Source organism: Bos indicus x Bos taurus, chromosome 13 (assembly GCF_003369695.1).
Source record: "Bos indicus x Bos taurus breed Angus x Brahman F1 hybrid chromosome 13, Bos_hybrid_MaternalHap_v2.0, whole genome shotgun sequence".
NCBI lineage: Eukaryota > Metazoa > Chordata > Mammalia > Artiodactyla > Bovidae > Bos > Bos indicus x Bos taurus.
Window position 1 is genome coordinate 22863339 of NC_040088.1, and position 24938 is coordinate 22888276.

The window sequence follows — 24938 nt, forward strand, 5'->3', positions numbered from 1 at the left end:
CCAGAGGATTCTTTGTTTTTATTTTCAAAGACACTGAGGCTGTCTTCTCTCTCCCTTGGGGCATCCAAACTCTATCCCCTAGCCTCTGAGGCCCACCTGTAGCCAAGTCACATGTCCTGGGGCCCAATGTGACTTCAATACCCACTTACCTTCAGGATGAATTCTGTCTGCCTTTCTATCTTGAAATTCCCATTTCTTTCTTTGAAACTGGCTATTTATTTTAAAGTAAATTAAGTTATATCAGCACCCTCACATATTTAGAGGTAGGTATCTATCTTTAGAGCAATCCACTATGCTGACTAGCAGTATGATTTTTTCCCCCCTAGGGAACAATTTGTTTTTTGCTTTTCTATTTGACAATAACACATTTCCCCATGGTTGTGCATCTCATCTCTCCCAATCTCCAGTGTTTAGCATGGGACCAGGCTCATGGACATCAGCACATGTTTATTGAGGGACATATTTTATTTAAAAAATGAATTCTGCAAAGACCAGTCAAGATAAGTAGATAAGTAACCCTGATTCTGGGCTGAGGGGATGAAGTTGAGTGGGTAAGCAAGGAACAGAATGAATAAACAGCTATGAGAATTTAGGTTTCTTCACAGGAAGTTTACCATAGAATTCTCAAAAACTGTTCAACAGAGAAACAAAGAGCTACCTTTCTAGATAAGTCTACAAATGTTTATCTATAGCTGAGACTGACTCATAGGGTGAAATCAGGAGACCACTTGCCAGCTGCTGCTACTTTTCCTTTTTTATCATTAGAGGAGCCAAGAAAATTCTGTCAAAGCAGGTGATGCAAGACTGAAGCTGATTCAGAAATACCCAATCCCCTCAAGAACTTCTCCAAGAAAGGGATTGGCCATTCTGTAGTCATCCATCTGGAGGTGTCTGGGGAAGAGCTTCTTACATCGAGGTCACTAAGAATCCCTGGTGATTATGACCACAGGGAGACAAATCCAGACTGTAATTTGCTGTAGTGCAAAAATATTTGGCTTTCAGTAGAGAAAAATTCAGAGGCAAGAGTGGTAGGATCTTAGAGGGAAAGAGTGATGGGGGTGAGAACAGGCCAATGCTGGCCTTCATGCAACTTAGAAACAACCTGCATCTGTTGAAAACCTGTCGTATTTAGTGTGTGGGTTTTTTTCCTTCTGCAACCAGATACTTACAGCCATCTGCTATAAAATTATAGAAATAAATGCACAAGTCTACAGCACTGCACAGCTTATGCGGCATCTTTTTCTGCACATGCACATGACCTACACAGTTACACACAATTCAGAGTGGAAATGAATCTTCAGCCTAACTTTACTATGTGCCAGACACTGTAGCAAGCATGTGTATCTAACCTGAATAACCATTTTCCAAAATAGATACTAAGACTCCAATTTTACATATGAAAACAATATTAGAACCTCTGGGGCAGGGAGGAAGAGAAGAGGGGCAAAGGGGTTTCATTCGTATTGGTAATACAGACTTGGGTGCGTTCATGGGTATGTTACACCTTCTTTACAACTTGGTACATCTAAAAAGTTTTACAATGATAATTTAAGTCATCTCTGAGGATTCAAGAAGTTAAACTACTGATCTAAAACTATACTCTTGTGTAGTGTAGTACTTAACTCTCAGCAGAACCAGAGCATATGAAGTCCAACTAAGTTACTTCTTTGCAGTAGTTAAAATTTACCACAGAATCACAGTAAGGTTATAAAATCTAGAAAGCACTTGTCTACATTAAGTTTGACTCCAGAATCAGACTACCCTGTGACACCCTCTGTATGTCTGTTCTACTTGGAGAACAGCCTGAATTTCACATTATTATATACAAATGGTGGAAAGCAGGGATATTGTGGCATCTAAGTCTTCTATATTGGTCAGGATCATTGCTCAGCCTTCAGCCACTTAAGATTTCACCAAAGGCTCATTATATTACTAAATAAAGAAGCAAACATTAAATAAAAATTTTGTCATGTTAATCCAGTCTGGCCTATAGCTTATAATTACAGCTGCAAACCTAAGAACAAGGTTCTTCTGATCTTAAGATCTTATTCAACAATACTCCCAATTAACTTATTGTATGTGAGGGAGGAGGAAGGTGAACTGAGAGTGTAGGATGGAATTACTATTTATTGAGCACCTACTAGGAACCTGGTAGGGCTTCCCAGGGGGTGCTAGTGGTGAAGAATCTGCCTGTCAATGCAGGAGACTGCCAATGCAAGAGATGCAAGTTCAATCCCTAGGTCAGGAAGATCCCCTGGAGAAGAAAAAGCAACCCAATCCAGTATTCTTGCCTGGAAAATTCTATGGACAAAGGAGCCTTGCAGGCTATACAGTCCATGGGGTCACAAAGAGTTGGACAGCACTAAGTATACACACACACGGTGCCAAGCATTTTCCCTGTGACACTCCACTGATCTTCAATTCTGAGGGATATTACTACAGCCTCATAATGAGGATGCACGGATTCACAGATTAGTAAAACATACAAGGTCATCAGGGAGTTTACATGCAGGTTGGGAGAGAGACAAAAATAACAAGTTCAGGTATTACTAGGAAAAAGGGCACAGGGGTAGAGATGGCAGTGGGGGAAGCAGACAAAGGTGACTTTAAATATGGTGGAGATTACGGTTTTTAGACCCATTTCTTTGAAGACAGAACTGGGGACTGCTTTACTTCAAAGACTTCTGGTGAACATTTGTCAAGCAGGAAAAAGTCCCAGGAAGGAAGCCTCCCTAGCATGCACACCACTAACGATCAGCCACAGTTCTCAAACCTGAAGCACAAGGGAGGGTGAAATTACCAGCAGAGAAGTAGGCAAGGGCTGAAAAGATGAAACAATTACTCAAACCCAATTCTAAACTCAGGGGAGAAATTGCTAGTGGGAATGGTGACAGAACTAGGTATTTTTTCAAGAGATACTTGTAACACACTTGACAACAGGTGAAACATGATGAAATTTAAAGACTGAGAGGAAATAAAAAAAATTTGAAATCTGTCAACCAATCCACAATGTTCTCTACTATGTTAGGATTACAGTCATTAGCCACACCCTGAAGTTCTAATTTTACAAAGTATATTCCTCTGTCTCTAATAGGCTCACTCTAACAATTTAATCTTCCTATCTGTCTCATGGATAAAATAAGAAAGAGATAATGTCAGAAATTAACATCTGTTTAACCTAGGCATTTCAGATACATGATATGCAATGGCTCCTTTTATCTAAACCATGTTTCTCAACTCCCAATATTAATAATATATGGATGCACTGAACATTTAAAGAAAACTAGGAATCTGGGATAACAGCATCTCCTGATTTCAACTTTATTTCTTTAAATGAGAAAGAATAAATGGCAATTCAAGTACATAATGTTGTAGAATATACTCATTTGACATCAGTAAGCAACTATGTGGATCATAACAAACTGTGGAAAACTCTTCAAGAGATGGGAATACCAGACCATCTTGTCTGTCTCCTAAGAAACCTGTACGCAGGTCAAGAATCAACAGTTAGAACTTTATATGGAACAGCTCACTGGTTCAAAATTGAGAAAGGAGTACGACACAGCTGTTTATTGTCACCTTGTTTATTTACCTTATGATGCACAGCACATCATGCAAAATGCCAGGCTGGATGAGTTACACGCTGGACTCAAGATTGCCAGGAGAAGTATCAAATCTCAGATATGCAGATGATAACACTTTAATTGCAGAAAGCAAAGAGTAACTATAAAGAGCCTCTTGATGAGGGTGAGAGAGGAGGGTGAAAAGCTGGCTCAAAACTCAGTATTAAACTAAGATCACAGCACCTGGTTCCATCACTTCATGGCAAATATAAGGGGAAAAGGTGGAAGCAGTGACGTCTAAAATCACCTGGATGGTGATTGCAGCCATGAAGTTAGAAGACACTTGCTTCTTGGCAGGAAAGCTATGACACACCTAGACAGTGTATTAAAAGCAAAGACATCACTTTACTGACAAAGGTCCATATAGCCAAGGCTATGGTCTTTCCAGTAGTCATGTACAGATGTCACAGCTGGACCATAAAGAAGGCAGCGCACCAATGAACTGATGCTTTCAAATTGTGGTGCTGGGGAAGACTCTTGAGAGAGTCCCCTGGACAGCAAGGAGATCAAACCAGTTAATCCAAAGGAAAATCAACGCTGAATACTTATTGGAAGGACTGATGCTGAAGCTCCACTACTTTGGTCACCTGATGCAAAGAGCCGACATGGTGGAAAAGACCCTGATGCTGAGAAAGACTGAGGGCAGAAAAAGGGGGCGACAGAGAGTGAGATGGTTGGATGGCATCACCAATTCAATGGACATGAACTTGGGCAAACTGCAAGAGATGGCAAGGGACACGGACGCCTAGTGTGCTGCATGCAGTCCATGGGGTCACAAAGAGTCGGACACGACTTACCAAATGAACAACAAAACCCAACTCTGTTTCACTTCTTTTACTGGCCTTTTCATAGTTTCTATTTAAGCTGCCAAATATGTTCTCATAAGCTCACCATAAGCTCATTCCAGGCCCCAAGACTGCAAATTGCCTCCCACTGGGAGGTATCTCCAAGACTGATCTTCCACAGGGCTTACTGCCATTAACTAACACTGGTCTTTTCTGCTAACACACTGTCTCTACAGGCCTTTATGCACCAACTCAAACTTTCTAAACTCAGTGTCAGAGCTGAAAAGCAGCTCAGAAGAAATCTCATCCAGTCTCCCCCTGACTGAACACACAGAGGTCCCGAGAGAGCCAGAGGAGAGAGAGGTCATACTGTGAATTACTTGCAAAGTCAGGGCCAAGGACTAATACTCTATACAAGGGGCCAGGGGAGTTAGGTTTAACAGGTGGCAGACACTTGACATTTACTCTCATTCAATCCAAAGAAGCAGTGGCTCCATTTTATGGATGATGAAACAGATCCAGAAGTAACTTGCCAAGTAGCCAAGTATGTAACAAGGGCAGGAATGAAACCAATCCTGTTTAGCAACATCATGCTTTCTTCATTATTATCTCCATGTTAAAAATTCCTAGACTTCAGTGCTCCTCCACCAACCTTAATCCATCCCGCTTCACACTGCCATCAACCCAGTATTAAATTCAAAGCACATGAGAACTAAGGCATTTATAACACACGGTGTCGGCAGGAGAAGCATACTGCTCAGGCTGCAGGGACATTTCATTTGTTTAAATGTTTTTTATTTAAAAAAAAAAAATTAAAGACCTTCATGGCACAACTTCTTCCCAGCACAATTTATGTTTTCGTTATACCAATAACAATACAATTACAACCAATAAATCATCGAGGTGGGGAGGGGGAACTTATGACTTCAAACTTAAAAGTGGGGGGAGGGGCACTTCAAACAATGTTAAAAAAATACTTAAAAAAAAAAAAAAACAAAACTTTCAGAGTAACTGCCAACACAACTGTCTGAGATTGGCATTCCAGATCCTGCCATCTAATCAATGCAAACAGGTAGTGCTGAGAAATGAAGTGTCCCAATACAAGGTATACAGATGAGGTAATTTACAACAACACATAAGTTGTTACTCTGTAAACCCTTGTCCCTCCCACCCACCCAATTGGGTCTTTTTTAAATTTTTCATGCTTCTGCAGTGACTCCTTAAGTAGCATTTTAAAAACTTCTATTTCTTTTAAAAGGCTCCTGGGTAGCATTTCAGAGTCCTCTGCATTCACCTTCAGCTTCCTTCAAGGTCTGATGCATGTTAGGAGGTCCAGCTATTTGCAGCTTCCCACATCAGCCTCAGCTACACCTAGGTTGTTCTCTGAGCTATAAGGACGTGATGTAAAATCTTGATTTACAACCCTCCTCCCCACTTCAGAAGAAAGAATTCATTAGTCCTGTTCAAATCATAATCCAGTGCAAATGAAATCACAGACTGCATCTCTGGCACATTCGGCACTTTGAGCTTCTGCACAGATTCAACATGGTAACCCCCTACAGCATTCTAGGGCAAAAAAGGATCAAGAACAATAAATATCCACTGTACGTGGCCACAAAGAAGAAAATCACCCTGCCACACAGTCAGAATGTTTTCCCTATGGTGGAGAAACATTATAAAAGAAGGCTTTAGCTTTCTCTAAAGTTTACCATTATATTCACTAAAGCCATCACCTTGATAAAGTTACTAAAGCCAAGATGGGTTACAAAGTTAGATAAGTTCATTAAATTCAACTCCTCAAACAATTATGTTTATCTCTGCCGCCCGGGTGAGAAAGACTTGTAAATCTATAAAGGTAGGAGAATGGGGAACTAAGACTTCAGGTCTTAAAATATGTTGGAAGAATTTTTCCTAGTCCCCACAAGCAGCTACTGTAATGGAATAACAGGAGAAAATACAGAGCTGATGATTTTGCTATTGTGCTTAAAAAACTAGGCTTCCTCAGTGAAGCACCTGATAAACTTAGGTGGTTGGATTACAGTGGAAAATCCACTTTACACACAAACACACACACAAAAACTGGCGACTTCTCCCATCCCCAATCCCTGCACTGCTGAGACACAAAATGATTTTATGGCAAAGGATCCTTAATCCCCAGAGACACTTTGGCTTGTGGTGCTTTTTTAAGGCCTCTCTGCCCTGCCCGGTACCATGGGTTGAACGAGGGGTGTATAAAAACGGGGGCCTTGGGAAGCCTCCATGGTACAGGGCTGCAGGCCCTTCAGATGTGAACGTGAGACACCCACCCAGCGAGACCTTTACACAGGGAACTTAAATCTAACCTTGATAAATAAAACCAAACGTTTATTTACACCAAAGAATTCCAACACTGGATCTTTCACATATGAAGGACAAAGTATTATATATATACACACAGCAAGGGGTGGCAGGGCTGTAACAAGAGAGTTTAGTTTTCCCACAATTACAGGTCTACCATTTCAGTTTCACTGGAGATAGTGGCTCTGCTCCTACCACTCAGATACGTTTATAAACCTGAGGGGCAGGTCTTCTCATTGGATGGCATATGAGGGAAGGGGAAGGTAGGAGGAAATGAAGGTAGAAAGCTGAAAATAAACTTCAGTGGCCACATCTCTCATTAGCTCTTAAAGAGTTGCTAGCATGAAACCTACATAGACAATGTTTTTTTTTTCCTTTTGTAAAAAGCAATAAGTTATGCCCAATAACTAACTGAATTCAAAAGGGCCAAGTCAAAGAAAACTGAAAAAGATTTTACCTTCCCCCTCCTACCAGCTATAGAGCATGTTGGGAGATGAAAGGCAGAGGACCAAGGTAAGGAATCTGGGAGGGATGATATTAAAGTTTTAAACTAAACTGAAACTAAATTATAAATGAGCTGGATTTAGGTTAGGTCAATAAGACATGATTCAAACTGCACAGAAGTTTTCAGGACCTGTCTGCATTTTGGGTAGATTTTCAGCATCTCAATGTAACTAAGACATATTTCCACTAGATTCACCAGGATAACCCCACTGAAGCACTTTTGGAGTAAAGTGATGTAAGTGACTAACAGTGTACTGCTCTTATAGGTTGGGTCCTCCCTTCCTCCTTCCTTCCCACCTCCCTTGAAGAAGCTACATTTTTGTAATCTCTGGAGAAGAGCGTGAAGTACAACCCCCCCAGAGTGTGGGATGGTAGGGGAGCAATGGTGAGCATGGGAAGAAATCTCCACCCAAACACAGCAGCTGGAATTGAGGCTGGTTTATCTTTGATCTTTAGTGATGAGAAACTGAATTTGGAAGGGGAGAAAAAAAATTTGTCCATGAAATAGTCCACCTGCAGATAATTTTTCAGGGAATCCCCTGAGTTATGAAAAGTTCGAGTTAAAAAAAAAAAGAAAGAAAGAAAAAAGAAAAAAAAAGAAAATCAGCCTATTATAATTTTTTTTTTTATGACTGAACTACTATAAATCCACAAGCAACGGTTCAGACACGGTGCTTCTGAAGTATTTCACCCCTCCCCACCAGGCGCAAGCTGCATCAAGGGAGAGAGTGGACTCCCCAACCTCTGCTCAGGCATCAGGAGACAGAAGGGGCCATTACTGCTGAGCGCCGGCGGCAGCTGGAACAGGCATCCCAAGGGGGTTGGCAGCAGCAATCACTGGTGAGCCCGCCAGAGGTCCAAGGGGTGAAGGGGTTGGCACTGAAGAAATCCCTGAAAGAAAACAGCTGACAGTGAGCTAGAAGCACCAATCACGGAACTCTTAAGTCACCAGTTTTTCAAAGCACCTATCTCAAAAGTGACATAATAAATACTCTCTTTATTGAAGGCCTCGTCTTAATTTTTACAAATTAATTGCAAATTAAATCCTCACAAATTAAAATTTAAGTTCCAATAAATTTAGAAGACAGAGACGGAAATCTAAGTTTGGAGAGTCTGAGCAGTTTGTCCAAGGTGCACAGCTAAGCATGTACAGCTATGTATGCTTGGATTCCAACCCAAGACTGTCTAAGATAACACTGTCCAACCAAACCTGCTCTGTAACCTGTATTAACATGACAGTCACTAGCCACATGTGACTACTGAGCATTTGCAATGTGTAACTAAACTAAGCAACTGATTTTACAATTTTATTTGACTTCAGTGAATTTAAATAACCACATGTGGCTAGTCACTACAAATGGAACAGCAGAAGGCTGGAGTCAAAGTTCATGTGCTCGTGGCCACTGTGCCTAGAGTCAGCCGGTGCAGAGAGGATCATCTCTCATCTCTAAGTTAAAACAGTGTTTTAGGATTTATTTCCATTTACTTTCTTGATCATATTACCTGTTACATTGCCTTCAGTCAGCTAGTTCTTTAAATTTTCAAAATATTATATATATTTCCTGAATAGGTAATATGGTACCATGACTCAAATAACTGCAAAGAGGATACAGTGAGAATTCTCCCTTATCCTATAACTTGGCCAACTTACAGCACTATTTTTGGCAGTGTATCCTTTCAGAAATATTTTATGGGTATACTTGAATTTTATAAAAACATGCATATAAGAATCACATATAAGAACTTGATTCTATGTTTTTGCCCATTTCTAGTCTTGAGCATGGTTCTGCATCTTGCTTCTTTTCACCTCACAATACTACCTTTGAGTTGAGGCTACAAAAGAACAGAAACACTCAAGCTTTTCTGAGTATACAGTACTCTGTTGAAAGGATGCCCCATAATTCATCTTATCAATTCCTTATTCTACAAGGAGCTGTTTTTAATGGTCTCTGACTAGAAACATGGCTAGAATGAGTAACCTTGTGTATGTATCATTTTGCACACTTGCATGATACCCAGAGGTTGAACTCTAGAAGGCAGCTAGTTCTTAAAAAAAAAAAAAAATTGAGACAACAGCAATTTGTTGAGGGTGTTGGAGTAGGTACTCTCACAAAAGTACTCTCACAAGAGCACCCACGTGGATGCTGCCCATGTATATAATTCTTAGGGGATAGGCCTATGGTTTCTTTTGGGTAACTGTGGTTTCTCCCCGGTAAAAACTCACTCTAAATTGTAATGACTCAACAACAATAAAAAGTAATTGCACACAAACCACTGTAATTTACTAGGTACCCTATAGCTGCTCTGGAAAAAAGAGCCATGCTTATACACATCTGTGCCCATGTACAAACCCCATCTCTACTCTCCCTCATTTTCTTATGTGATGAGGACCACATCACCTACTGCCACTCTAACTTGTGAGATGAAAGAATCTCTTTTCATTCTTAATGGCTTGTTGAGACTTTCAAGTCCCAAACAACTTTTGTGATTCTGGCCTCAAAGAGACTGTTGATACTCTAACTCAGCGATGCCCAACCTTTCTGGCACCCGGAACTGATTTCACGGAAGCTAATTTTTCCACGGACTGGGGTTGTGGAGAATGGTTTTGCGATGATTCAAACACATTACATTTATCGTGTGCTTTATTTCTAACCTAATGCCACTGCTGATTTGACAGGAGGTACTTGTTCTGTGGCCCAGAGGTTGGGGGACCCCTGCTCTAACTACTAAGGGAAAACAGGTTTCAAAAGCATCCTGAAACCTGGTGGAGAGAGCCACACAAGTCATCGTTATAGAGGAGAGCCACAGAAATCAGGCCACAAAGAAGGAGCAAAATTAAGAATGACAATTGACTTCTATATATACATTTAAAAAAAAAAAAAAAGAAATTTACCAATGACACTGACCTGACATCATATTGGCGCTGCTGACTGGCGTACTGCCCCCTGGCATGCTAGATGAGCCCATTCGAGCCTGGTCCTTCACAACAGTGTCTAGAAAAAGAGACAAAAATGTTAGGTTCTGTTATGCTTGAAGAACTGAACTAATGGTCTAGGGTCTTATAGCAGCCATCCTGATTCTTCACATTTTATTTAGACTCTGTATTATTCCCCTAATAACAGAACTGAGGTGTCAACTACCTTCACTATGAAATCAACAAGTAATATAAAATAGAACTATTTTTGCTTAAAACTGTGACAAAGGCCAACTATTAAACGGTAGGAAAATGAAGTAAGCATAGTAGAGCTAATTTCTAAACAACAACAACAAAAATGTATTTACTTTTGGCCATGCTGCATGGCATGTGAGATCTTAGTTCCCCAACCAAGGATTGAACCTATGCCCCCTGTGGTGGAAGTACAGAGTCTTAACCACTGGATTGCCAGGGAAGTCCCAGTACAGCTAATTTAAAACAAAAACAATCCTGTTATAGTTTAACAAGACAATACAATCTACCCTACCTATCAGTATTATATTATGAGAATGAAATGAGTTTTACTGCAGCTGGTCAAGCATGGTGCCAAATGGGCCAAAACCACAGGTTTGATCAAATTACTACTATGACCACAGACTTCACTCTCCATCTCAAACAGCCTGTCAGTCTGCTTCAAGTACAGGAGACTGAGCAATAATATAATTGATTCACTAAAATATCATCCCACCACTCCCCAAGGAACAACCCGATACTAAAGCTAACATCACAGTGAGGATGCAGTGGAGCTAGCTAAGTGGCATTTTCACTCAAGACAGTAGTTAGCTATATTCACAAACCTAGATCAAGGTGTTCATATAATTACATTTTTAAGCCTCTCTGGCTCTCTCCAATGAATGATTAATAGGACAGACATAAGGCTGTATGTTCTAATCCAACCACTCCAAACTAGCCATGAGAACTGTCACCCACACAGTAAGAAAAGAAGTTTATTTAGGGATGATCATGTGTCAGGTACTCTGTTAGACAAGAATCCTCTCAACAATTCTGCAAGACAACTGCCATCACTATCCACACTGAAGAGACCAAGGCTCACTGTGGGAGAAGTAACTTTGCAGCAAGCTAAGTAAGGGAGGCTGGGATTCCAATTGTGTTCTGTGGGTCCAGAGCTTTCTTCACAGCATATATTCTCCCTTGCTCTGTACAGTCTGCTGGGCAGGCCTGCAAAGCTCTGTGGACTAAACAGCTGGACTCACAGAAATAAGGGTGCTCCATGGCCTCTCTTGCAGTGAGCCGTGATTGGTGGTCGTATCGCAGCAGCTTGTCCAGGAAATCCAAGGCCTCAGGACTGACAAGGTGCTGGTTTTCACTGTGGACAAAGCGTTCCCATCGCTTACGGGAATGTCTGCAGAGCCAAAAGGGAGAATGAGAAATGGACCCAGGGGGAGAGAAGCCCAACATTTCAGTCCTACATTTTCCTTAGTGTCTAGCATTCCAGCCAATCATAAAGAGAGGTCAAAACTCAAGAGCTAACTGGAGAGACTGGAAATGGCAGTGTTGCAGAAGTGAAATCTGGATCCCAACAATTTTGTGAAACAAACATAATTCAGGTTACAGAAGGCTGGGCTGGTTAGCCTCCTCCCAACTCCCACCCATATTCCTGGCATCTCTACTGCTTGGCCCCCAAAAGCCTTTGTAACAAGAAAGCCTACCTCTTCCCATTAAGTGGTGAATGAATTAGTACTGGGTCTAGTCACTACTTTTAGAGTCTATTGTCTGTAAATTAGTCTGAAACATGCACTTTTTATGATTACTTTTTTCTCTTAGACGGGGTTTTGTCATCTACAAAAGCAAGATAAATCTAGATTTTGATTTCTGACTCAACTACAACCCTTCTATTAGACTACAAGGTCAGGGATCCTCTGCCTACAACCTCCACACTCAGACTCCTATTAGTGAATCTGGGAAAATGGCCATTCAAATCCAAAGCTTTCATCACAGGCTTGCCTATGCAGCATCCTGCAGTAGTGGACCACAGACACTTTGCAGGCAAAGAGAACATTAACTATTTTGGGAATCCAAAGTATCATTTTACACCCGAAGTGCTTATGGTGCAGATACGTATTTTGTTTTATGACTTACCTGCCCAAGATATCATTGAAACGTGGATCTAATTCAATGTTGTATTTGTCAATATAGTCATATAAATCTTCTGTCCCCAGAACCTTGGCTATCCTCACCAACTAGGATTGAAAGAAGACAAAACCCATACCAAAAGCATATTACATGATTAAATCAACAATTAACCATGATCAAGTTAACAATATGGGACCATCATGGCTACAGGTACGAACGCTACACCCATTTACTTCAAATCTCTTTGCATAGCATGAATGGATTTCCATACAACATTCCCTAATTACTACCAGTGTGAACATATCAATAAGAAAAAACAAACGGTTTTATAACCTGGTTCCTTCCCTCTGGAATGCAAAAGTAGGAAGTCAAGAAACACCTGGAGTAATAGGCAAATTTGGCCTTGGAGTACAGAATGAAGCAGGGCAAAGGCTAACAGAGTGCTGCCAAGAGAATGCACTGGTCATAGCAAACACCCTCTTCCAACAACACAAGAGAAGACTCTACACAAGAACATCACCAGATGGTCAACACCAAAATCAAACTGATTATATTTGCCGCCAAAGATGGAGAAGCTCTAAACAGTTAGCAAAAACAAGACCAGGAGCTGACTGTGGCTCAGATCATGAACTCCTTATTGCCAAGTTCAGACTTAAATTGAAGAAAGTGGAGAAAACCACTAGACCATTCAGGTATAACCTAAATCAAATCCCTTATGACTATACAGTGGAAGTGAGAAATAGATTTAAGGGACTAGATCTGATAGACAGAGTGCCTGATGAACTATGGAATGAGGTTCGTGACACTGTACAGGAGACAGGAATTAAGACAGTCCCCAAGAAAAAGAAATGCAAAAAAGCAAAATGGCTGTCTGAGGAGGCCTTACAAATAGCTGTGAAAAAAAGGGAAGTGAAAAGCAAAGGGAAAAAGGAAAGATATACCCATTTGAACACAGAGTTCCAAAGAATAGCAAGGAGAGATAAGAAAGCCTTCCTCAGAGATCAGTGCAAAGAAATAGATGAAAACAATACAATGGCAAAGACTAGAGATCTCTTCAAGAAAATTAGAGATACCAAGAGAACATAAATTTTATGTAAAGATGGGCTTAATAAAGGACAGAAATAGTAGGGACCTAACAGAAGCAGAAGATATTAAGAAGAGGTGGCAAGAATACACAGAAGAATTATACAGAAAAGATTTTCAAGACCCAGATAATCACAATGGTGTGATCACTCACCTAGAGCCAGACATCCTGGAATGTGAAGTCAAGTGGGCCTTAGACAGCATCACTATGAACAAAGCTAGTGGAGGTGATGGAAGTCCAGTTGAGCTCTTTCAAATCCTGAAAGATGATGCTGTGAAAGTGCTGCACTCAATATGCCAGCAACTTTGGAAAACTCAGCAGTGGCCACAGGACTGGAAAAGGTCAATTTTCATTCCAATCCCAAAGAAAGGCAATGCCAAAGAATGCTCAAACTACCACACAATTGCACTCATCTCACACGCTAGTAAAGTAATGCTTAAAATTCTCCAAGCCAGGCTTCAGCAATACGTGAACCGTGAACTTCCAGATGTTCAAGCTGAATTTAGAAAAGGCAGAGGAACCAGAGATCAAATTGCCAACATCTGCTGGATCATCGAAAAAGCAAGAGAGTTCCAGAAAAACATCTATTTCTGCTTTATCGACTATGCCAAAGCCTTTGACTGTGTGGATCATAATAAACTGTGGAAAATTCTGAAAGAGATGGGAATACCAGACCACCTGACCTGCCTCTTGAGAAATCTGTATGCAGGCCAGGAAGCAACAGTTAGAACTGGACATGGAACAGACTGGTTCCAAACAGGAAAAGGAGTTATGTCAAGGCTGTATATTGTCACCCTACTTATTTAACTTATATTCAGAGTACATCATGAGAAATGCTGGGCTGGAGGAAGCACAAGCTGGAATCAAGATTGCCAGGAAAAATATCCATAAACTCAGATATGCAGATGACACCACCCTTATGGCAGAAAGTGAAGAAGAACTAAAGAGCCTCTTGATGAAAGTAAAAGAAGAGAGTGAAAAAGTTGGCTTAAAGCTCAACATTCAGAAAATTAAGATCATGGCATCTGGTCCCATCACTTCATGGCAAATAGATGGGGAAACAGTGGAAACAATGGCTGACTTTATTTTTCTGGGCTCCAATATCACTGCAGATGGTGACCGCAGCCATGAAATTAAAAGACGCTTACTCCTTGGAAGGAAAGTTGTGACCAACCTAGACAGCATATTAAAAAGCAAAGACATTACTCTGCCAACAAAGGTCCATCTAGTCAAGGCTATGGTTTTTCCAGTAGTCATGTATGGATGTGAGAGTTGGACTATAAAGAAAGCTGAGCGCAGAAGAATTGATGCTTTTGAACTGTGGTGTTGGAGAAGACTCTTGAAAGTCCCCTGGACTCCAAGGAGATCCAACCAGTCCATCCTAAAGGAGACCAGTCCTGGGTGTTCATTGGAAGGACTGAGGTTGAAGCTGAAACTCCAATACTTTGGCCACCTGATGCGAAGAGCTGACTCACTGGATAAGATTCTGATGCTGGGAAAGATTGAGGGCAAGAGGAGAAGGGGACGACAGAGGATGAGATGGTTGGATGGCATCACCGACTCAATGGACATGGGTTTGGGTGGAGTCCGGGAGTTGGTGATGGACAGGGAGGCCTGGCGTGCTGCAATTCATGGGGTCGCAAAGAGTCGGACACGGCTGAGTGACTAAACTGAACTGAACTTCCCTCTGAAGTCTCATCCCCCACCCCTCCGCCCCACACTGCAACAGCCTAGCTGAAGATATTACTTCCTTTGGAAAGTTCTCCACTTCATCAGACCACTCACTCGCATTATAACTGCCTTTGTATATCTTATCTACACTTTTACCGACATTTATGACCATGACTTATTTTCTTATACATTTGGTTCTCTTACTAGGTAAGACTGTGAAAAACCTTATGCAGGGCAGAGGGCTATTTTTTTCCTATATTCCTCAAACCTGCGTGACATCTAACAAAAAGCTGCTGATTTTTAACTGAATTTACCTGATATTCTTCAACTCATATGAAGAGTAGTCATTTTCATATGAGTTGTACTATGTTAGTCATAGGTAAATATGACTTCATAAAGTCATATTTACATAACATTCTTGGAATGATAAAACTGCAGAAATGAGATACAACATAGTAGCGTGAAGGCCAGGGGGAAGCTGGTGTGGACTACAAAAGGGCATATAAAGGATTCCTGAGGTGACAGAGATGTTCTGGTATTCTGGTTGTACTGATATTAATATCCTGGTTGTGATCCTGTACATAGCTGGCAAAAAGTTCTATTTGGGGGAAATTGGGTAAAAGATACTATATCTCTCTGTATTAATTATGGTATCTTCACGTGAATTTGCTTCCCTGGTGGCTCAGCTGGTGAAGAATCCGCCTGCAACGTGGAAGACCTGGGCTGGGAAGATCCCGGAGAAGGGCAAGACTACCTGCTGCAGTACTCTGGCCTGGAGAATCGCATGGACTGTATAGTCCAGGTGGTCACAAAGAGTCGGACACAACTGAGCGACTTTCACAACAATTTACATTATCTCAAAATTAAATCACTGTGCTCAATCAAGGCAACGGTACCTCCCACAAGGCCCTAGAATCATTAACTGAACAAGCCAGTAATTGAAAATTATTCTGGGGGCTTACACTCAGAGATTCTAAATAGCTCTCAGGTAGGGGTTAGGCATTTGTATTTTAGCAAGATCCACTGCAGTTTCTAAGGAGTAAGCAGATCTGGCCATTGCTAGGGTACATCAATAAATTTCTCAATAGGAACAACATATATTACCTGATCATAATTGTCATGTCCGTGGAAAAATGGCTCCTTCCGGAAGATCATACTTGCCAGCATACAACCCAAGCTCCACATATCCAAACTATAATCGTACATCTGCATTAAAGAAAATGTTGTCATCACATGTGAAATGACAAGATGAATCTTGTCACTTCAAATTTAAAAAGCTATTTTTTAAAAATAGAAAAACAAATAAATCCTACTCCATTGACTTTAAGCTCCAAATACCAGTATCTTTATATATTTCTTTTCAGTCTTTTCTTCTATGCATTTCCACTTATACTCCCTAACCCTCTCATTTGAAACCCGTACATACTATTTTGAGTTACTTTCTTCACTTACATAAGAACACCCATAAACAAAAAGTTTATGGAAACCTTTTAATGTGTACCATATTTTATAGCATGACTGTTTCAGAATTTAATCTTTAGTGTACCCTATAGTAGGATAGTGTTTTTCACCATTATAAATAATGCTCTAAAGAATATTTTTATGTATAAAAATTCTTTGAATTCAGTGCTATACCAGAAAATAAATTTCTAGGACAGAGCCTGAACTTCTTTCAATTCTAAAACAAGCTCTGGAATTTCTGATTAGAAGTGTCTTTCTCTTCAGTTAGGATCAAATGCAGATTTATTTATATTCTACAGACATTTTGACAATATACACAAAAGTTGTGGTAGACGAACTGAAGAGATTCGTATCTGACACTCCTATAAAAGGGACAGTCACGGATGTGCAAAAATGGCCCATTCAAAACGCAAAATAACACTTAGAAAATTACATGCAAAACAAAACATAGGACAAAAATTTTATCTGCCCTTCTCTTCTCACCTGATAGTCTACAAGTAGCTCAGGACCTTTGAAATATCGGGAAGCAACTCGGACATTATATTCTTGGCCAGGATGGTAAAACTCAGCCAAACCCCAGTCTATTAGCCGTAGCTGAAGGGAGAAAAAAAGATAATAAATGTGTCTTTCAAGATACCCTCCACAATGCCATTAGAGTACTTTTTTTTTTTTGGCCACATTGTGTGGTCTGTGGGACTTTTAGTTCCCCAACCAGGGATTGAACCTGGGCCCTTGGCAGTTAAGAATTCCCAAAACTACTCTTTTTAACATACAATTATTTTGTGTTTCTCCAAATTTATACTCCTCCTCTTGACTAAAATGTCTCTACTACTCAATCTTGACTCCTATTCTGGTGAACATCTCTTCTGAGTTAACTCCTTCAACGAAATCTTTTCTAATTATGTAAATAGAAGCAACTACTGTCTTTGAACTGCCTCACCCACCAACCTTAGATAAATTTCTTTAATAGAACCTACAACTCTTTACTGAATATTTGCTTTCTACTTTTTTTTTTTTTTTTTTACAAAATATGGACTGTAAGGTCCTTGAGAATAGGGACTGTTTTATTCACCTTTGCTAATTTTTAGAATTCAATGCAATGCTCAGTACACAGGAGAAAAATAAAAATACAGCTCTTACCAAAATAGTATTGGGTTGGTCAAAAAGTTCCTTCTGTTTTTTAAGTAAAAATAAAAGACACATTTTTCATTTTCACCAAGATCTTTATTGAACAACGTATTACTGTTTTGTTCTACTACATCCTGCCATTTTCCAGGCAATTTCACAATTCCATTTTCCCAACACTTTTTCTTTCTGAGTAAAGAACTGTTCCAGGTGCCTTTACAGTCTTACAGGAAACTGAAGTTTTTTCCACTAAGATAATTTCATAAAGATCAAAATAAACAGACATCCAAAGGTACAATGTCTGGTGAATTTGGCAGATGAATCAGAACTTTCCAGCCAAGGTGTTAAACAGTTTTTGCCTGGTCATCAAAGAAACATCCGGTCTTGTGTTATCCTGGTGGAGGATTATCCCCATTTTCTGTTGACTAACTCTGGAGCGCTGCTTTCAGTTGGTCCAACCGGGAGCTGTACTTGTTGGGATTCATCGTTTAGTTTTCCAGAAGGAACTCACTATAGAGGACTCTCTTTCAACCCCACCACACATACAACATCACCAGCTTTGGATGAAGATCGGCTTTTGGGGTGGTTGATGGGTGGTTCATTTCACTTGTCCCAAGATCTCTTCCATTCCACATTACTGTACAGTATCCACTTTCATCATCCATCACAATTCGTTTTAAAAGTGAACAATTTTGTTACGTTTAAGTATAGAGAATCACATGCGGAAATACGGTCAAGAAGGTTTTTTTACACTTAACTTATGTGGAACCCAAACATCAAAGTGGTTAACATAACCAAGCTGGTGCAAAGGATTTTCAACGCTTGATCTGGATATTTTGAGTATGTTGACTATCTCTTGCGTGGTATATAACATTGATTTTTTTTCAATCAATGTCTCGATTTGATCGCTATTAACTTCAATTGGTCTACCTGACCAAACAGCATCATCCAGTGGGAAGTCTCCAGTACAAAAGTTTGCAAACCACTTCTGACACAATCAGTCACAGTACCTTCTCCACACACTGCACAAATCTTTTTTTGCATTTCAGTTGCATTTTCACCTCTCTTGAAACAATAAAACATTATATGCTGAAAATGTTGCTTTTTTTCTTCCATCTTCAACATTAAAATGGCTTCACAAAAATTCAGCAATTTGGCTAAGTTTTTAAAAAAAACGCACACTGATAATAATATAATCCAACAAAATTATTTCCAATGAAGTTAAAGACAGCTAAGTGCTACTACAGTCATCGTATGGAGAAATAAACAAACTTTTTGGCCACCCCAATAGTAGCAAGGACAAGAGGCCACCTTACTTGACCTTCATGCAAAGCACGACCATAACTTGTAGTGTGAGCAGAAGGGCCTGAGTAACGCCTGACTGTTCCAGCACTGTCTCCAAAACTTCAGTTTATTAGGTTCAGTGTCTTCTTTTAGTAAACAAAGGGAAATATAACAAAAAATATGAAAATGTAGCTTTTTTATAGTCTTTCTCTTCAACATCTTAATATCAGAGCTATTCCTGAGCTTCCTGTCTTATCAGGAAGTATTCCCAGGTGACTATTTCTGGTCTGTGGCTTCACACACACCATCTCTGATATTCCCACCTATATTTAGCCCACACCTCTCAACAGCCATCTCTCTTTGATCATCTGAAAGACATCTCAGAACTAAAACTCTGATTATTCACTGCAAAACCTGTTTTCCCATGGAATCCTCCTCCTCCTCCTGTTACCTTAAATGTAATTCCATTTATCCTGTCATTCAGGTTAAAAACTTTTCACCCTGGACTCTTCTCTCCCTTCTATCCCACATCTAATCTGTCAATATATCCTGATGGCTCTATCAGATTTTGAGCCTATCATCACATCCACTGCTACCACCCTGGTCCATGCTTTCACCAATCTCTGATTCACTGCAACAGCTGCTTTTCTTAACTGGTCTACCTTTCACTTTTACCCTCGATTCTCCACACAGGAACCAAAATGATCCTCTTAAAAAATATTTTAAAATGGTTATAAATTCATAGGAATCTGGAGATGTTCTGTGTACCCTTCAACCAGTTTCCCCGATGGTAACATCTTACGTCACTACAGTACAATATTAAAGCCAGGAAACTGACACAATTCAGAGACCTTTCTTTTCAACAGTTTTACACGTGTGTATAGTTCCACACAATTTTATCACATATGCAGATTCATACAGCTAGATTCCTATCTAGTCCATGATTAGAAAAAGAGCATCACAACAGTTATCCTTTATGCTACTCCTTCCTCTTGTTTTCTAACCCCTGGCAACCCTTCCGTTCTCTAACTCTGTCATCGTGAGAATTATAGAAATGGAACCATCAGTTTAAATTTTTGAGATTGCTTTTTTCACTCAGCATGAGACTTATCCAAGAGTTCTTACTAATCAGTAATAATACTACAATGGTATAGATACATCAGAGTTTAATGAATCATTTACCCAACTGAAAGTTTCTGTATAGATCTCAGTCTGTTTTTCTGGGATAAATGTCACTACTGGGTTGTCTGGTAAGCGTATGTTTAGCTTTTAAAGAAACTGACAAACTATAAAACAATACAGACTGACATTCTCCAAAATGAGTGTGCCACCTAACATCCCCACCGGCAATGTATGAGAGATTGAGTTACTCTGCATTCCTGTCTATATTTGGAATCCTTTGTACTAATAGATGTGTAGTGAACTTTTAAATACAGAACGGAGAACTTATCAACCCTCTGCTCAAACCCTGCAAAAACCTCTGTATCTTCAGAGAAAAGGTCTGACAGTGATCTTCAAGGTTTTACAAGATACGGTTCTATTTATCTCTCTCAATCTCATTTCCTTCTTCTCTTCCCCGAGTTCATTCTACCCCAGCTCTACCCTTGTTCTGTTTCAATATGCCAGGCACATTCTTGTCTCAGGGTTTTAGCGTCTGCTATACCCTCTTCTCAAAACTGCACAGCTAATTCCCTTCAAGTGTTCTACAAAATGTCACCTTCCTAACAAAATCTTTTCCTTGTCAGCCTGTTTAAAATTGCAACACCCTCTGACACTCCCCATTCCTGTTTTATTTTTCTCCCATACCACTTTTAACTCTGTATCCCACCAGTCTCCCTCAAATGCAAGCTTCTATGGACAAGAATTTTTTGTTTTACACATACACCCCAGCCTCTAGAATAGTACCCATTACACACAGTGTGTAAATGTGTAACAGGATATTAACTGAATGAATAAATCACCTATTATCTCCAAAGCCTGCAACAGAGAGCCATCACTGCATACAAAAGGTGGGCTTGGGTCACCTTAAAAAACAGAAATGTTATACTGCAACTAATACTCATGACACCTGCATCAGCAGTTTCTGAATATTTCATCCATTTTACAACTGTACACACCTAATCCTCGTAATAGCCTAGTGGCACATACAACAAATATTACTTGTATACCCCTATAAGAAAAAAAGAGGCAGATGAGAAACACCATTTCCCAACAGAGTAGTTTTTCAATAAATAAGACTAAAACTCAAACTAATGTTTTACCCACAACACTAATCTCTTTTATTTTTGATAGGAATATGAATGAAGTTTTAAACATTGTGATTTTTTAAAAATTTGTTTTATTCTAGTTGATTTACAATGTTGTGTTAATTTCTGCTGTACAGAAAAGTGATTCAGTTATACATTTATATACATTCTTTTCCATATTCTTCTCCATATGGTTTATCACAGGATATTGAATATAGTTCCCTGTGCTCTAAAATAGGGCCCTGTTGCTCATCCATTCTATATATAATAGTTTTGCATCTGCTAATTCCATACTCCCAGCCCACCCCTCCCCACCCAACTTCACTCTGGCATCCAGGCTGTGAGTCTGTTTCACAGACAAGTTCATTTGTGCCGTATTTTAGATTCCACACTGATTTGTTCATTCATTCAGTTGTCAAACATTTATCAAGTGCCTAATAGGTACCACAGACTATGACAGATGCTAGGGATAAAATGTTGAAAAATGGGCTGCTAACTCTCTTGTGCTGATAAAGAAGACTTGGCCTTCTATCACTTTACCTTTCTGTGCTCATGATCAATCATGACATTATGGGGCTTGACATCTCTGTGCATAATCCCCATGCTATGGCAGTAATCAAGGGCCTGTGGGAGGAACATGTAAAAAAGGGAAGAGTTAGCTTGTATAAGAGATTTTTTTAGTTGAAGTCTTTTACTTTCTCTTTCAGCTTTCCTTCAAGCCTCACAACACTCCTGAGAGTCAAGGTTAGGACAATCAGTTCCACAGGTATTTTTCAGAGACTTGTGCAAACCCACAGACTCTTAAATTCCGAAGACCTGTTTCTGCAGAGGTATTTCAACATCTTTTTTGTTAAAGACTCAAAGTGTATACCAACTACATCACTTCTAATTTCTCCCTCTTACCGAGAGCCTGGATTATTTTAATAAATATGAGCCCCTCAAAGGAAGAAACCTGACCTGTACTACAAACCTCTTATTCAAAGAATAGTAAATCTCTGGCATTAAGAGTCTACAACAGAGGTCGGCAAACCACGACGCTCCCATGGGCCAAATATGACCTGCTGTTTATTTTTGTGAATGTTTTATTGGAAGGTTTTTATAAATGGTTTTATTGTTTAATGGCCATAACTATTTGCTTGCATGTTGCCTGTGGCTGCTTTCATGCTACAGCAGCAGAGCTGAGTAGTGTGACCAAGACCCTGTGACCCACAAAGCCAAAAATTTTTAAACCATTTGGCCTTGTAAAGAAGTTTGCAAACTCCTGATTTATGACACCAAATACGATTTGAAAACCAAGTCCAACTTCAAGCTAGTGAGTGGCATAACTTCTGGAGTTTGCTAATCCAGGCCTTTAAGCCAGCTGAAGTCACTGGCCAAGTTTTTGTCCTTTCTCAAGGGCAATTTGGGTTCCTATGATACCCAGGGTTAGACAAGCATATCCTTAACTTTGTGAAGTCCTGTGTGGCACAAGACTGCATGAGCCAATGAAAGATAAAATACTTCTGCTGGCATAGTTTCTCTGGGGTACTTCTATAGTTCAAATGTAGGCTTTACGTCAACCCTCATTTAGTAAGGCACTAGTCAACTCTTAGCAATTTTCTTACCTATAAAGCTGATCTTTTGAGTACTGGAAGCAACATATTTGGTGATCCCACTTTAGAAATCAAAGCTCATTCTAAATCAGCAACTTCTAAGCAGAGATTCACACAATCCTTAGGACAATGGCTCTTTAAGGGTTAAGTCAAAGTTTACTGTTTTATTTGACCAATTTTAAGTGAAATAAAGTATACCAGAAGCCAGTACATCAGGAATTATTTTTGATAGAGATTACAAATATTTGTTAAGGAGTCTTTTAATCTCTCTTCTAAACACCCTTTCCAAAGCATTATAAATTATATTCCTACTAGACCCTATCTTTCAGTCAGCGTGAGTTCTGATGCTATTAGTTTATTAAGTAGTTACAGAAACAGACTCCCCCACCCCAACATATTTTACAAAGTCAACCCACTGGCTTTTCTACAGTCATCTGGATTATTTAACAAAGGGGAGATCAATCCAAAGATATTTAATATTCAAGAATTCCTTACCTTTAGAATCTCATACATGTAAAATCGAATATCATAGTCTGTTAACGTCTGGTACAATTGCTGTTAAAGACAAATGCAACATTTGAGCCATGAAATAGTACTGAAAGGAAGGCAACTTCTCATCCTCATTTGTAGTAATTCAAATCAAGACTTGGCTCATGTACCACTGTTCTAAGACCTGTTTACCAGTCTCTACTTCTCCAACATAACATTAACTTTAAAGATATACTTTGGGGTTTCAACTCTATATGTAAAAGTGAAAAACTACTTAAGCTCATATTGTTCAAACTATAATCTACTTTTGGAAGCATACCAATTGATATTTGCAACATGCGCTGATACACATTTTCAGCTTAGTTTTGTTTTTCATTTACTTCCAGATCTTCTCATAAAAGGAATATGGGCAAATACATAACCTCCTTAGTAGGGAATTAACCCACCTTTGGTCTACACAGTCATAGCCACTGCAGATCACCAGTGGGTACGCAGATGGCTTGTTGCCAAACACATCAGGACAATTTAACAGAATATTTCTGTCCCAATTTGAAAGTAAACTTTTCTTCCTTGTTTTTGTCCTCTCAGCATAAGAATTCAATCATTTATTGACATCCAACATTCTTGATACTGGACTTGTGCAAAGGCAAATCAAATATTTCTGCAAGTTAAAATCCAAGAGAGTGCCCACATTCTTCTACTGTACTGGAATTGAGAATTATTTGAAACTGGCTAAAAGTCAGAGATACCTATTGCAGGAGTTTGTGTTTTAGCAGAATTTACTACCACCCTTTCTTTCCCATCCATCTCTTTTTAAGATCAAGAGCCTAAAGTTTCTGAGGAATTCTAAGCTATAAGCAAGCAGTCCTGGCTTTCATATATACAATATATTCCTTCTGGAACTTTGTCATTTTTAAAGCAAAATGCTGTAAGGCCAGATCCTGATTAAACATGAGCTGTTGCTTTCATTAAGTTTGACATCAGTGGGACCTGTCAAATGAATGGTAAACTGTCAAATGGTGACAAACCTACACACTGGTCATTAAAGAGCATTAAACAAATAAAAGAGCAAAATACAAGATGTGCAAAGTGGGCACTGTACAAGAGTATGTCTATCTTTAAATTAATAGTATCAGGATGAAAAGCTCTTTTAAAGTAAGTTAGAAGGATGCTCTTCTAACAGTAACATCCCTAAAAGGTTTTTTATGTGGCCTAAAACCCAGCTTGAAATGGTTGGTTATACATTATACCTTGAAGTCTGTGTTGTTTACGTGTTCAAAAACCAAGGCGGGAGTTCGTGACTAGGGGAAAGAAAAAGAAAACACACATTAGCAATAGACCTGGCAGCTTTAGTGGGCACAATGTTTGTGGACACTACGTGGTGAATTTGGCAGTCCTCGCCTCAGTAGTAGGAAACCCTCTATTGCTACAAGCCCTCCCCACTCTGATTATCACCACACTTAGGTCACTTTGGGGATGGATTTCAAACAGAAGATATGGAGCTGAAGTCTCACCAGGCTCTAGGCAGCCCGACAATGCGCCCATCGCCCATCGGCATCGGACCTGAGTTTGCAAAATGGATTAACACATTTCAGTTTCCAGTGCTATCAGTCTCTTAGCCTAGAAGAATAAGAAATAGTCTGTGGGTGGAGGTTTCTTTGAAAGAAAG

General features: G+C 39.7%; 1 protein-coding gene across 1 annotated transcript in view; it reads right to left on the reverse strand.

Moving 5' to 3' along the window:
* Window positions 1-5186: 5186 nt before the first annotated feature.
* The window catches only part of CSNK2A1 (casein kinase 2 alpha 1), a 59343-nt gene continuing 39591 nt past the window's right edge, over window positions 5187-24938 (reverse strand). The window contains exons 5-13 of the mRNA XM_027558916.1: window positions 24520-24570; window positions 23276-23335; window positions 21729-21812; window positions 17017-17127; window positions 16177-16278; window positions 12324-12424; window positions 11438-11586; window positions 10156-10242; window positions 5187-8140 (exon numbers count right to left, since the gene is read on the reverse strand). Coding sequence (XP_027414717.1) covers window positions 8025-8140; window positions 10156-10242; window positions 11438-11586; window positions 12324-12424; window positions 16177-16278; window positions 17017-17127; window positions 21729-21812; window positions 23276-23335; window positions 24520-24570 — 861 coding nt within the window. The 3' untranslated portion in view covers window positions 5187-8024. The remainder of the gene's footprint in view (window positions 8141-10155; window positions 10243-11437; window positions 11587-12323; window positions 12425-16176; window positions 16279-17016; window positions 17128-21728; window positions 21813-23275; window positions 23336-24519; window positions 24571-24938) is intronic.